We start from the raw sequence: 14,701 nt of genomic DNA, 5'->3' as shown, positions 1-14,701 counted from the left end.
AGGGGTGGGGAGTGTTCCTTTCTAACTTATGTCTAGAAATAGTCTTTTTTATGATAATAGATTTTTCTTTAAAGGCCATTCTAGTTTCTTGTAGGGATCATGGTAGAAACATTGCTTACCCCTACTGTGTTATCCTGTATTTAAAATGAGTTCACAGGTAAAAGGTTTGAAGTGGAAACAATCTCTGTATGATGGTGGTTTAGTCTGAGTCCTTTAGCCCTAGATCATGTTCACCTTTTGTTGCACACAGTTCAGTGGTACCATAATATATGTAAATTTGTAACATGTTATTGCAGCAGTTGAGAGTCTTATATTTTACACTTGTAATCCCTGATAATCATAGCTTTAATTGTACATTTTGTTGATATAGTAAGTGTCACAGACTGGTATCCTAGTCTTTTACTTGATAATATACTTTCCCAGTGCGTAGCTTTACTGTCTAGGAGCAGACCAAGGAAGAAAGTGGGACTTATCAGGTCAGTCACAGTTCTTCTCTGGTTCCCCTGTAGCTCCACAGGGGAAGTTATCTGTTCCTGGCAAAGCAGCATTATAAATGTGGACCAGAAGAAGACTTTTCCATACTATGTCACATCTCAGTGGAGATGCCTGATAGAGGCAGAACCAAAACAAAACCCTTTCCTGGCCTATCCATTTCCAGCCCATCTGCACAGGTAGTGCAGAAGACTCCAAGAGGCAATTTTATCCCCTGCACTGTGACCTGCACTGCTGGGAGCCAATGCAAATGTATGTCTTCCACTTCCTGCAGTGTCAAGGGCATATCTCAGTCTTATGTTTCTAGAATACCACTGAGCATTGCTTAGTCGAGAATTTGGGACAAGAGCTGTCTTTTTATTCTGACTGTATAGCTCCAAGCACAGTGCAACCAAAACAATGATTAGGGGCTGATCATTAATTGGATTAAATCATCTCTATGACCATGTTAGACATGGATATTTTGCATGGGAGCAAACAGGATGCAAATGAAATACAAACAGTATAAAGAAATAGCTTCTTATGGACAAACCAGTTATGAAGGCTGCCAAACCCAGCCCCCTTCCCCACCCCACCCCACCCCAAAAAACCAAAACCAAAACAAAACCCTAAAGAGAAAGATTTCAATTCAGCTTCGCATTCATGGATATGGAAACCCATGAGAACATAGAATCCTGCAAATAACATAACTAATTTTATAGGTTAACGCACTTTTCCCTAATATGGGTGCAAGTATAAACAGTGACAGTTTACTGTGGAGCCAATTAGTCAACTGCAATAAAGTGCATGTGTAGATGAACCCAGCATTCAATACACAGGTCACTGGATCAGGGCTGAGGAGACACAAGTCTGACAGGGCACCTACACATGTGCCCAACGCCTACTCCAATGCATTCTAATTAGCATGAATAGGAGCAGACTCAATTAATCAAATGTGCTAGAGCATGCTAATTGGCATGCTCCAGTAGCCTTGGTGTCACATGTATTCAGCATCTCTGTGCTTCAGAATGGTGGTGGGGGCACTTTAACTAAAGCTTGTGGAATGAGCTTTAATTAAAGCACCCCTGTTGTCATTCTGAAACATGGGATGCTGAATATGTGAGATGCTGTGGGTACTTTAACTAGAGTGGCTCCCAAGTGTCATTCCCCACTCCCTCCCCTGGGGCACATGTAAAAACATCCATATTGACCAGATTTTTCTTGGGGCAAGTTGCTCTCACTTTCCTATGAAGTGCCTCTGTTACCTCTCCTATCTCAGGTCTTTCTCTGATTAGACTTGTACATTTTGGGAGAAGTGCTATCTGTTGTTCTTAATTTGTACAAATAACTTTGAGATTGGTTTCAGCGGAGTAGAAGGGGCAGAGGGAAGCTCAGAGGGGGTCCAAGATAGTGTTAAACAAGAAGAAAGTTAAGTGATCATGGGGAGCAATAAGAGGTGGCAGAGGCAAGTCAGTTAAGTCTGTTGTTTTAGGGTGGGGAAGAAACGATTAATCTTGTATTAAGGGGGAACAAACCAGAAGTGCAACAGGGATGACAAAAATAGGAGAATTACAGCTCTTCTTTTTAATGGGCACTGGACATCAGATTTCAACTTTCTCTCCACTGAACACAGAGGCAAACTTCCATCAGCTTCAACTACAGTAGGAAGATGTCTACAAACTACAAGGATGGTGCTTGTGCTAACTTATAAACATGCACCTTGAGGCCATTTCCTGCTGCATCTTTTCTTGACATGCCCACTAATGTCAGTGTGAATGAAGCAGGAGACCCTATCTCTGGGTCTGATGTGCCCTGCAGTGGGAAGCCTGCTAGTACTGATGACTCTTAGTCCATGAACATATTCTAGCAGCCTGAATTGAAATATTGTGGCAGAGCAGTAGAATCCAAGTATTTTACCACGTGATGGCTGATTGGTGATCAATGTGAGCTGAGTTTGGTGGTGTCAGACTTGTAAAACCCTCCACCCCATCACTTTGAAGTGATGAGTGACTCCAAGGTGAGGAATGAGCCATATAAGCAGGATAGACTGACCAAGCTTGCACTGCTGCTCCCACCATTGTGGAGCAGCAGGGGACTCCTGTCTCCAGAAGGTTCAGTCTGTCACCTGTGATAAGCCCTAAAATCTACATTAAATGTTTTAAAGAGAAATTAATCTGGATTTCTAGAGCATCCAAGTGACTGGTGCTCTGCTGCTGCTTCAGATGGGAAGATACGTCAATAGAGAGCTACTCTCACCATTGCGGTATTCTGGTATTGTAAGAGTGTTATGCTAGCAGGAAGCTGCAGAAACCCAGTATTGAATCAGGTCCTTAATGGCTGATTTTAGGTTGCACTGATGTTTCCAGTTAACCTACTATTAAAATATGGGCAGAATATCACTATTTGCCACTGGTCACAGCAGTTACTCTGCAGTTCAGTTGAATCTTTACATTGCTTGACTGACTATATCAACTGAGATCCTGCATCCCAAATGGACTTACTTTCACAGTATTCCTGGGAATTAATTGACAGGCCATGGGAAATCAGTTTGGACAGAGTGACTAATACCTATTCAATGTGATAAATTCAATGTGATAAATACCGATTCAATACGGTAAATAAGGCATGGCAATATCTATCCAATGTGATAAATTGGCAATGTAGATTGTGCATTTACTTGCCAAGAACTGGCTATGCTAAGTTTCATGTTTTGTCCAATTCCTTTATCTACAAAGGAAGCAAGGATAAATTGCAAGTCCTTACCTCTTCAACAAGTTGCAGCATACGGCGGGTGCTTTCCAATGACTGGAAAAAAATCAGGGAAAAGAAAGTTAGATCTGGCAAACACAGTTTCTATTACTAGCATACAGACGTGTACCAATGGAGTTACTACCCTGAGAGAGAAGGAACATTCTTTTGAGTATTTTTATGCCCTTCCTCAGATACAGGCCCTCTGCAATGTTTGTGATATTTCCAACCCACTTTAAGGACTTCAGTTTAAGTATTGCCCCATCACATCACTTTGCTAGTTGTTACTGCCTTGGATTTTTTTTTAAAGATTTTGTATTCAGAGTTTGCAATAAATTTGCTCATGTTGTGCAGAAAAAGTGCTTTGGAAAGCAGCTATTCCACTTTAAAAATAGCTTCTGTGGTTTCCAACTAAAATTTCCAACCAAAATACCTGAATTGGTGGTTTATGCTTGCTCTTAAATTGGGCAAATTAGAAGAGTCTCTGGAGAAATTAAACTGCAGCTTTTCTTCCTGAGATCATTCAAACTGATATTGATCCTAATATCTGAGACAAATTTGTGTGAAGAAGATGAGTAAAGGGTAAAGACTTGCATAGATATTTTTTTCTCAGATTTTAACACTATCAGGTAGCTTAAATGGCTCTTGGACATACTTGACTGGAGGGTAAATACTGGTCCCCACTTCAGCTGCAATTCCTTGCTTGAAACCCAACAGGAGGTTAATTTTTTCTTTCAACTTATCCCATTTTTTAAATCTTATATCTATAGACCCCAAAGCCTAAGGTGATGGCTGACACCAATGAAATCTGGAGTAACTCACTGACAAACTCATTCTCTTGTGTTACTGGTGCAGGGAAGAAGAGAATTTCACTCAGTCAAAAACTATACCAGTATAAAGCTAGCATTAAGCAGAAACAGGCTTTCAAGTACATCACAGAGGCTTATGCCCATTTCTGGATGTAGGTTGCCCATAAGAAAAAAGCTCTAAATTTCTCACCCCCATCAGCCATTAGTCTCACCTCATCAGCCAGCTGGTCGGCACGCCGTTGCATTTCTTCCAACTCATTGCGCATATCAGCATCTTCGGCCATTTTAGCTGTGGATGTGTTAGTGGAGTCTTTGGATCAAGGTTTTCTGTTTGTTCTGTCTATGAGCCTGGAATACAGCAAGCAGGGAAAGAAACCATGAGGTTGATCTCATTCTGCTTGGCAGGTTTGTGCATAGAAATCAACCTCCCCCCATCCCCCTACCCTCCCCCCAAAAATGCTTTTATTGTATAAGTGCTCTTTCCACAAAATCTTTACGGATGGTTAGCAATTTTTTACAAACTACAGAACACTCATGGGTGTTTCAAGGTGATTTTCTATTTCTGCACTATTAGTCACTTTCCTGAATATTAGCAGGAATGTATCTGTGCTGTAGACACCAAGGAAAAAATAATTTCTTTCTGTTTTCTGAGCACAACATTTCTGGTGGCACTAAGCACCAAACACATTTCAAATAGAAAATTCAAAAGGGCTAACATTCAATTAGAAGTAGCAGGCTTGAGCGCTATTTGTACTTCGGCAAGGTTGAAAGCAGTCACCCATAGGGTTTTGACCCATATTATCTTGCAAAGTGTATTTCTTTCTACCTAGGACATGGAGGCTTGCATGACCCAGAGGGCCACTTCCATAGTGAATAAAAATGTGCATAGCTGCCAAACAGCTGCAAACAATGTAGCCCTTTTGTTTCTTCAGTTTAGGATCTCTTTGAGAAACTCTAATTTAGACTCAGAGATATTGAAAGGCAATGATAAAGCTTCCTAAATGGGGTAAACCTGTATGGCAGGGGGTAGAATTTATGAAGTAACACAATAGTCTGTAAACTTTTCAGGTTGTGGTCCGAAATTACTTGGTTAAGGTTAGAGGTGAGTGAATCTTAGGACCCTGCCAATGTCACTGTTTCTTTCTGCTGAAACATCGGAGAAGGCTGTGCACTGGATCTGGCCTGTAGACTGTAGGTTGCCAACCCCTAAGCTAATGGTTTTTTCTACAGTCCTTTCTTAAGTACTTCTAATTCCAGAGTAACTCCATTAGGCAAACCTTTGCCTAAGATCAGGATGTGGTACATTGATTCTTTTTTAAAGAAGGTTTTACTTTTTGTTATAAACTCAAAGGATGCCAGCTAGCTGTGATTGCCGAGCATGATTTGTTTAAGAAAGGTGAGCCTTCCTACTGCCTGTCAAGCCTTTGTAACAACAACACTGGCTTAGTTCTCTGCTAGATTCAAACATGACATGTTGCAAATTAATGCTCACTGTGGGTTGGATTTATTTGTCACAGGAAGAACTAATCCAGCTGCAAGGGGAGGGTGAAGACACACAGAGGACTGAGAATAACAGCCATTAACCACCTGCCATGTTACTCGATTACCACAGCAGGGCAGAACAAAAACCCTTCCATTCACTGAAGCTGCACAAAGCAAGAAAGCAAAGCTAAGGAGGCCAATTTCTGTCTTGGCTTTACAACCTGTGCAGGCCTAATGAAACAAAAATACAAGCAGGACAGAACTTGGCCCCAGGAATTTGACAGCCCATAATATCTGTCTGTAAAAACAAACCCTCTAGTATATTTATGCTAGGATAACCCTACCTCTAGCAGTGCTCCAACTGAAGATAGTAGGAGCACAGAGTGAGGAAGGGCTGTAGGCAAGGACTGTAAGGGCCAAATTCTAAAATCAAAGGACAGTCTGCAGCATGCACAAGGGGGTGCTCCAGTGAGCTCACAGGGGAGAGTGGAGGAGGAGGTGGGGAAGGGCCCTCAGTTGTAGGCTAGCACAGGCTGAAAGCCCGTGACATCTCTTTAAGGTCCTGGGGAAAAGAAAGAGGGTTTGCCTGCTTGATCAATATAGACATGGATATTAGGGGCTGTGCAAAACAGCACCATTTCATTTCAACTTCTGTTTCGCCACTTTGACTGGACAGTGTCTCATTTCAAGTTTTGTTTCATTGTAAACCACTGTTCTGTTTCATTTTGGCAAACTCTTTTACTGTTTTTGATGCGGTTTTGATGTTTTGCCCATAGGCTATAATGGGGAACTACAAAACTGCCTATAACTTTGTGATTTCATGCCTGATTTGGATGAAACTTGTAGGGACAGTAGCCCCTTCTGAGGCTGTCAAGCCTGCCAGGTTTCAAATACATAGGTACAGGGGTTTATGGGAAACTGCACCACAAAGTCTTGAACACAAAACTTGTGTCACATGTTTGTTGAGGCATAGTGGGGTGAAAACTGAAGGCATGCTAGCTCCTGCTAAGGCCACAAAGCCTGCCAGGTTTCAAGGAGATGGGTGCAAGGGTTTCTGGGACACTGCACCTCAGGCTGCTGACAAGTAAAACTCGTGACGTGTGACTGTGTATGTGTGTTAAGGCACAGCAGGATGAAAAACTGCAGGGATGGTAGCCCCTGCTGAGTCCATGAAGCCTGCCAGCTTTCAAGGAGATAGATGCAGGGGTTTCTGGGAAACTGCATCTCAAGCTGCTGACAAGCAAAACTCGTGACATGTGTGACTTTGTGTGTGTTAAGGCGTGCCCTCACTGGCACTGGGGCCTCTGCATGACATGGTAGTGTGCCTCATTGAGATCTCCTCCTCCACTACAGCTTCGGGCTAGACCACCACTTCAAATAACAACAGGTAATACTAATAATAACTTAGTGAGCAGCACAGTAGCCCCAGCACCATCTCAGGCAGCCAAACTGTAACAGTGTTTCTTTCTTCTCCCTCAGGAGCTTCTTCTCCAGTGTGTGTGTTAAGGTGTGCCCTAGCTGTGTCCCTCCCCTTTCTTCCCCCTCCCTCTCCTTAATTTCTGTTTCCCTACAGGCAAATCCAGCTTGAGCTTTGAAAGTCAAAACATTTTGAAAGTTTTGAAATGTTTCAAGGTTGTTTCAAATCCCTTTGTTTTTTTCGATGTCGCTGATTTGAGCTCGAAACAAGTCAAAACAGCATCAAAACAAAACAGCCAGCAAAATTTTGCACAGCTGTAATGGATATGCCATGTGACAATCCATCCATGCTCAGAAAGATTGATCCCTCCCACTCCGCATAGAAACCCTTTGAAGTAACTTCCTGCCATCTCCCCCATTTTCATTATCCAAAGAATGGAATGTTTAATATTTACTATACAAGCAAGTGTATTTGAATTGGCATTTATTGGGAGGAATTCTGCACAACAGTATGGATAGTAACACTCTTGTTTACTTGGCTAGCATATGTCTGTTAATTGAAACTGAACAAAATGCAGGTTGCTAAACAATGATACAACTGTTGGCTCCCATTTTATCAGAATAAGGTAAACTAATCAAACAGCAGTGTCTAAACAGCAATCAACCATTATTCTGTATCAAGCAAAATACTGGCTTGGATTATACATCCTTTTATGTAACATTTCATATTGTTATTGTCAGTCCTTTTCTTTTTTCCTTATTCTTTCATGGGAGTTCTTCTTCAGTGGGCCAACCTTTCCTTTCCATTGCCTTCCAGGGATCAGAGAGCCAAGGACATTTGCTCAATCAAGGCCTATTTTCTTATGAAATATAAATAAGAAAACCAGACAGTTGCTGTGTTTCCTCTGAGGCTTTTGCAAAGAATTACCGTACTGATTATTCTGGGGAAAATGCATGACCTTCATGCTTTTACATTAGCTATGCCCTTGCTTGTGGTTGCTCTTGCTCTTTCAAGTTCAAGCAGGAAGAAATCTGTCTTAAAGAGCCATCCCCCAAGTTTGGCTCAGCTTCATGTTAGAATCATCAAGTGCATCTCAGTATCTCCATTTGAAGGGTGTTAACTTCTTCTGATGGCTCACATCATAATTAGAAGTTCCAATATCACTGGGACCAATGTCTGGATGAGCAGTGCTGCCTGATGTGTTTGTTGTTTGCACAGTTCATTAGAACCCCCCACAAGGAATTAATCTGTGGGCCCTGCTCATGCAAATACAAGGCTTAATTTCATGGTGAATGTTCAGTGTGGCATCAAATGTATTTGGGCTTCTCAGTGTCAACAGTAAATAGGTTTCACACAAAATAGGGCACTCCAGAGATTAGGAGAGCCCCATGGGTGACACACCAGGGATCTTTCTACTCTGAAGTAAGAACATTCTCAGAGTGAGTAGAGTGTGATGATTCCATTGTGCTGTAGGAGCTAGTATAGGGCCTGAAAATGCTAATTCCCCTCATGGTAGAAACACCACGATGAATTTTCATTGCCTTTAGATGGGCCAGGCCAGGCCTATCTCTGTGGCCCAGAATGAAACTCTGTGAATAATCATTTCTGAATGTGGAGTGTGCAACATGGGAGTGTGGAAAGGGCAGTCTAGGCCAGGAAGGATTTTTTTTCCCCCATTGAAAGTGTCATTGGAATTGACCCAGTTTGATTTCATGGAAATTGTATTTTCAAATGGAATACTCTTTTGCCCCACTTTTTTCAGTTCACTTGACATGGCAAAATGCAATACCATGGACATAACTGGGAACTGCCCTCTTTCCTTCTTTCTTGGTTCTCACTTACATAGACATTGGATCAGGCCCTGAATCGCATATAACAATTATAAGCATAAAAAAAAAAAATTCTAGAATTTTCCTTGTTATAGAGGACTTCAAATATGATTTTTCCTGTTCATCTCCCTGTGAATTGAAAGCTTCTCCTCATTTTGTGGGTCTTAGTAACATAGGACACAATGGGGGAACTTTGGGAAGCAATGGTTCCTGTACACAAGGTCCCCCCGCCATTTTTTTTTTGTCTGGGCTATAATATTGTTGAAAAAAAAATCATTCAACACTTGGAGCCCATTTTTTGGCTGGTATAAATAGACACCTCCAACTTTGCAAGAACTGTGTCACCAGCTTTTAGGACCTGAGCATCTAGCCTATTGATTCAGAATTTTAAAAAACTAACTTCTTGGTGCAACCAGGTGAAGTAATGGAAGAGCTGTCCCTCTGGACTAAGGGCAAGGCAGCCTCCATTCATATTACTTTCAGTACATATTCTGTCATGAACTGTTCTTCACAGATGGTCAGCAGCGGGCTTGATGCCCACCAAGCCTAGAACATCGCTACCTGATGATGAGTGGACATTCGTGTCCTGTAATGCTTGTTCAGCAGAGGACACCAATCTCATCAGAGTTTTTGCTTACAGTAGGATTTATCTCTGGAAAGCTCTTCACTGATGCTAACCCTGTTTAGGTTAGAGGTCAGCCTGATGGCCTCTATGAATCCCACTCTCCCCAATGCATTCTATAGGGAATCTGCACCCCTACCTGAGGGTTCTGTATTCCATTAGGCAACAAGACACTAAAAATTAGGGGTTGTAACACTTAAGTCCTTCTGATGATCTGTTACTTGCTGCTTAAAATACTACTAGCTGTATCCCTGCCTATGCTTCTGCTTCTGAAGTTGCGACAAGTGAATATTAGGGGAGGGGAGAAATGAGGTTAGTTTCATATGATTATAAGTGGGTGAAGAATAAGTCAGCCCCTGCTTTTTGCCTCCTGGGTGAAGGGATAGGTTATTATTTCAACAGAAACTGCTATATAAATGAAGTGATGCAATGTTATACAGGACCCAGTATTAAGCCTCTGAGCATGCCCAGTAAAAATTAAGGGGTGACAGAAGCCTGAGCAGATTGAAATAGAGCTGAATGCTTGTTCAAATGATACAAAATACTGGTGTCTGTCTATCTTCGTATCTCCATAGTTACTAACAATTCCACAGATAAATTAGTTAAGAAGTAGATCTCTTTCCAGTCCATATAACTCTTGATCTTTTACCGCTGTGCTTTATGAAGATCATGAATCAGTGATTGGTCTGGCTGGTGAAAGGAAGGTGCAAGAATGGAGCCCTTGTAATCTACCCTTAGATGCATAATTTCTAAGTAATTAAGGCCACCATGTTCACATTTAGTGATAGATGCTTCTAATTTGACATCAACTTAAAAAATGTCAGAGGTTGTTGCTGGAGAAGTGTTTTGTGCTAAACAGCTAGACTTGACAAGCCTATTAAAATTATTTGCTAGTCATAAAGCACCTAGAATGGCTCAAGAAGCAGAAAAGCATTCTTTCAGGCAAGTCATTTTGCATCCAGTTTTAGTCAGAAAAGTGCCCTAGAGCAGTGCTGATTCAACTCTATTTAATAGAAAGCCACACATGCAAATCAATAGAAGTTGCTTGTTTGCCCACAATACAGTAACCTCCTTAAGCTCTGAAGATGTCTGGATGCAGGCTGAAATTGTGCAGATTTTGTAGTTTATACTGGTTGTTGCTAACCTCTTTGCCATAATCCCCCTTCAGTCTGTAAGAGAGTATATGCTAGAGATGGGGATTTCTCACTTAGGAACCCAGCAGTCATTGAAATTCATTAGTTGTTGAGTGCATAACTCATTTAAGAACCTTTGGGCACCCTAGTCTAAATTAAAACAATTCCAGTGGGTGCATCTACACGAGATGCTAACAGTGCAGTAGACTTAATTCTACTGTGCATTAGTGCAGCATGAAAAAAAAACTGTGCTAATGCACAGTAGAACTAGTCGACTGAACATTAGCATCACTTAAAAAGCATGCACCTGTTCTAATGCGCAGTAGCGCTGATTATGGCGTGTTAAGTTAGTGCCTGTGTGATTACAAGTACTAAACAATGCGCCGTTATAAAGGCATATTAATGAATGCGTAGACAAGCCCACTGACTGCAGTGAATATAAACCAATGTCACTGTGAACAGAATTTATAAATTATACTGACATAGATACAGAAGCATGGTAGGAAATAAAGAGTTAAAGAAAGTCTATAAAAGAAACGGGCTGAGGAGAATGTAGGGTCTCCTTCAGTCTGAACACTGAGCACTTGTACATGTGACAGAGGTTTAGTCCTCAGAGTTTTATTCTATTCCCCTAAATTGAAACAATGCATTGTTTCAGTATTTCAGTCACATTATGGCAAGGGACCCTATCTTTTTTTTTAATTGGAGCCAGAGCCTGCCCATGGCTGGGGGAGTTGCTGCCAGCAGGCTGAGTGGCCCCTGAGCTGTGGGGGGCCCTGGTCCTTTCCTCCATGGTGGTGACACCCTCTGGGATCACCCGGGCGAGCTGCTAGCGGGCCAGGTGCTGCCCCAGCTTGGAGACAGCACCTGGTTCGATCCAACTTTTCCCTGACCTCAAGCTGGGGCAGCACCCAGCCCAAAAGCAGCCCTCCCAAGTAGCCCCAGGGTGTACCACCACTGCAGAGGGAAGGACTGGGGCCCCCTGCAGCTCAGGGGCCAGTCAGCTGGCAGCTCAACCCTGGCCAGGGGAGAGATGGGCAGGTTCCACCAAAAAAAAAGAAAAAAAGGATTGGGTTCCTCACTGCTTCTGTCTTCAGCAGGCTCCTGCAACTGGCAGGATTCCTGGGGCCACCCCGGAATTGGCTGGCTTGCTCCTGGGGCAGCACACGAAAGCAGCAGGAGGGCGGCTGGGTTTGCTGGTGGCTAGAGAAGGCAGCAGGGATGGTGCACAGGGCGCTGGAAGCCCAGGCAGTTTGCTAGCTGGCTGGGTGCTGCCCTGGCTCAGAGGCGCCTGATCCAATGCTTCCCTGAGCCTGAAAGCAGAAAGCCTGACTGCTTCTCTCATGGCTGGGGGGCATTGTTACAATTTGCAACATTTCCAACTGAACTCCATTGGGATGTAGTTTAGTTTACAACAGTGCAAACTCATTTAACAACCCCAAAACTCTTGCACGTGTACAATATGATGCTATTAAGCCACACAGTGACATGTTTATCACGTGTACGTTGTCATGGCATCACGTGTACAAGCACCCTGGCTCTTTTATTTTGTAGCTTTATTACAGTGCTGTTCCGATGCAATATAGAATCTCATAGCCAGAATGTAATATCTATGTGGAAGTTATTTTAAAGCTCTAAGTCAACCCTTTATCTATCCCCGCAGAGACAGAACCACAAGGAATGACCTTTGGAAGGAAATATTAGCTTTGCTGAGATATAAACACTTCAACGCAATAGGTATAGGAAAATGAAAATGCTGCAATTTACCAAGGCAAAGTCAACACTGCGATAAAGTGTTCCTTTTTAAGCATTCTCGCTGTTATTAAAGGGCATATCTATTTTTCCCATGGATATTTCTAGCCAGAGGATGATGGCATTGACATATTCCACTCAAAGAATATAAAAAATAAGAGAGTTCCAATAACTGTACTTTTCTTTTGTAAATTCCAAAGAGCCTTGAAAAGATGGGTAAGCATTATTATCCCTATGTGAAACCCTGAGAGAGAGAAGGCTGGGTGCCTGATCATGTGAAGTCTTAGGAAGGATGTGGCACCATTTCTATTATACATTCTTGAGTTCAAGCTCTCTTCCCCTTCATCTGTTCAGTGCCAGAACACCATTTATAGGTTGACTGAAGAATATAAGGCAAGTAAGAGAAACAGTGGAGAATTTAAACCTATAAGTCAGAGGCATAATTTCCTCTCCTGTTCTGGTGCTGAACTAAGTCAATGCAAATTACTACTCTGCTGTAGGAGAGGCTTGGGGAAGGCAGTTGTAAGCTATAAATGGGTGTTTATAAGAGTCCCAGTTGTTGAGGTGGCTCTGGTGGTGATGCCAAATTAGAACAGCTACTTACTTGCTAGCTTGCACAATGCACTATTAGAGCTGTCTATTAGGGCTGCGTAAATTTTGCCGCCAGTTTTGTTTTGATGCTGTTTTGACCCATTTCAGAACAGATATAGTCAAAACAGCCTTGAAACAAAATGAGGCAAGTCGAAACGTTTCGCCATTTCGACGCTGTTTCTCCCATAGGCGATAATGGGGAAGGACAAAACATAATATAACTTTTGTCATTTCTGGCCTGATTTGGATGAAACCTGCAGGAATGGTAGCTCCTTATGGGTAGGGGATGGAAAGGCATGAAGGTAGGGCATGAAGCCTGCCATGTTTCAAGGAGAAAGGTGCAGGGGGTTCAGGGAAACTTCACCCCAATATTTTGAAAGCAGAACTTGTGTCACATGTATGTGTTAAGCCACAGTGGGGTCAAAACTGCAGGCGTTCTAGCCCCTGCGAAGGCCACGAACTGTACCTCAAGGAGCAAGGAATAACATCTACGAAACCAGACTGAAGGGAGGAAAGAATCAATATAGAGCTGGGAACTGCTTCTGCCCCAAAACAGAGACAGTCAGTTGCACAAACACCCATGACATGAGTTTGTCCCCAAACCCCTTGCACCTATCTCCTTAACAGCTGGCAGGCTTTGTGGCTGCAGCAGGGCCTAGCAGCCAGGCCTGCAGTAGTTCCCCCACTCCCCTCCCCGCCCCATGCCCCAAGGCAGACACAGTTGCAAAAGCACCCATGTCATGAGTTTTGCCTATCAGCCATGAAGCCTGCAAGCTATCAAGGACATAGGTGCAGGAGGAGTCTGGGGTCTGGGGTCCTGCACCTCTAGCTGGCCTCAGCAGGGACTAGCATACCTGCAGCTGTCACCCTGCTGTGCCTTAACACATACAGTGTCACCCATGTCACGAGTTCTGCTTGTCCAGGGCTTGAGGTGTAGTTTCCCCCAAACCCCTGCGCCTATCTCCTTGAAACTTGGAAGACTTTGTGGCCTTAGCAGGGGCTACCGTCCACGCAGTGTGATGCCAGACGGACTCGAGGGGAATGCCTCCAGACCTCAGGTGGGGGAGGACTGGGTTAGAGAGCTTCTAGAGGGGCTGGACGTGTTCAAGTCAGCAGGTTCAGATGCTCTCCACCGCAGGGTGTTGAGGGAGCTAGCTGGGGTTATTGCAGGGCCCTTGGCACAGCTTTATGAGCACTCATGGTGCTTGGGCCAGGTGCCAGATGACTGGAAGATAGCTAACGTGGTCCCCATCTTCAAAAAAGGGAAGAGAGAGGACCCAGGCAACTATAGGCCCGTCAGTCTTACCTCAATCCTAGGGAAACTCTTTGAGAAGATCCTCAAGGAGCACATCTGGGATGGGCCAGCTTCAGGGATGATGCTCAAGGGCAACCAGCATTTTCATTAGGGGCAGGTCATATCAGACCAACCTGATTGCCTTTTATGATCAGGTCACAAAGGCAATGGATGCAGGTGTTGCCGTGGACATAGTCTTTCTAGACTTCAGCAAGGTCTTTGACACCGTCTCCCACCCCATCCTCATTAAAAAACTAGGTGACTCTGGCATTGATGCCTACACAGTCAGATGGATTGCAGAATGGCTCACGGGTCATACTCAGAGGGTATGACTCCAATAATGGACTCCAATAATGAACTCCAATATGAACATGGGCCGACAATGTGAGGTCACGGTTGGCAGGGCTAACTGGATCTTGTCGTGCATCCACAGGTGCATCTCAAGCAGGGCCAAGGAGGTGATCCTCCCCCTCTATGTGATGCTGGTCAGGCCACAGCTGGAGTACTGTGTCCAGTTCTGTGCACCCCACTTCAGGAGGGATGTGGACAACAT

At 43.4% G+C, this 14,701-nt stretch overlaps 1 protein-coding gene across 2 annotated transcripts in view; it reads right to left on the bottom strand.

Moving 5' to 3' along the window:
• Positions 1-4,383, bottom strand: part of SNAP25 (synaptosome associated protein 25) — a 39,647-nt gene extending 35,264 nt beyond the window's left edge. For both annotated transcript variants that reach the window (XM_019549108.1, XM_019549107.1), the window contains exons 1-2: positions 4,241-4,383; positions 3,235-3,276 (exon numbers count right to left, since the gene is read on the bottom strand). In XM_019549108.1, the coding sequence (XP_019404653.1) occupies positions 3,235-3,276; positions 4,241-4,312 (114 nt within the window). In that variant the 5' untranslated portion in view covers positions 4,313-4,383. The remainder of the gene's footprint in view (positions 1-3,234; positions 3,277-4,240) is intronic.
• Between the last annotated feature and the right edge of the window lie 10,318 nt (positions 4,384-14,701).

Source organism: Crocodylus porosus, unplaced genomic scaffold (genome assembly GCF_001723895.1).
Source record: "Crocodylus porosus isolate Cpor-Errol unplaced genomic scaffold, CroPor_comp1, whole genome shotgun sequence".
Taxonomy (NCBI): Eukaryota; Metazoa; Chordata; order Crocodylia; family Crocodylidae; genus Crocodylus; species Crocodylus porosus.
Note: the sequence above shows the minus strand (reverse complement) of the source record. Positions and strands in the feature narration are given on the sequence as shown.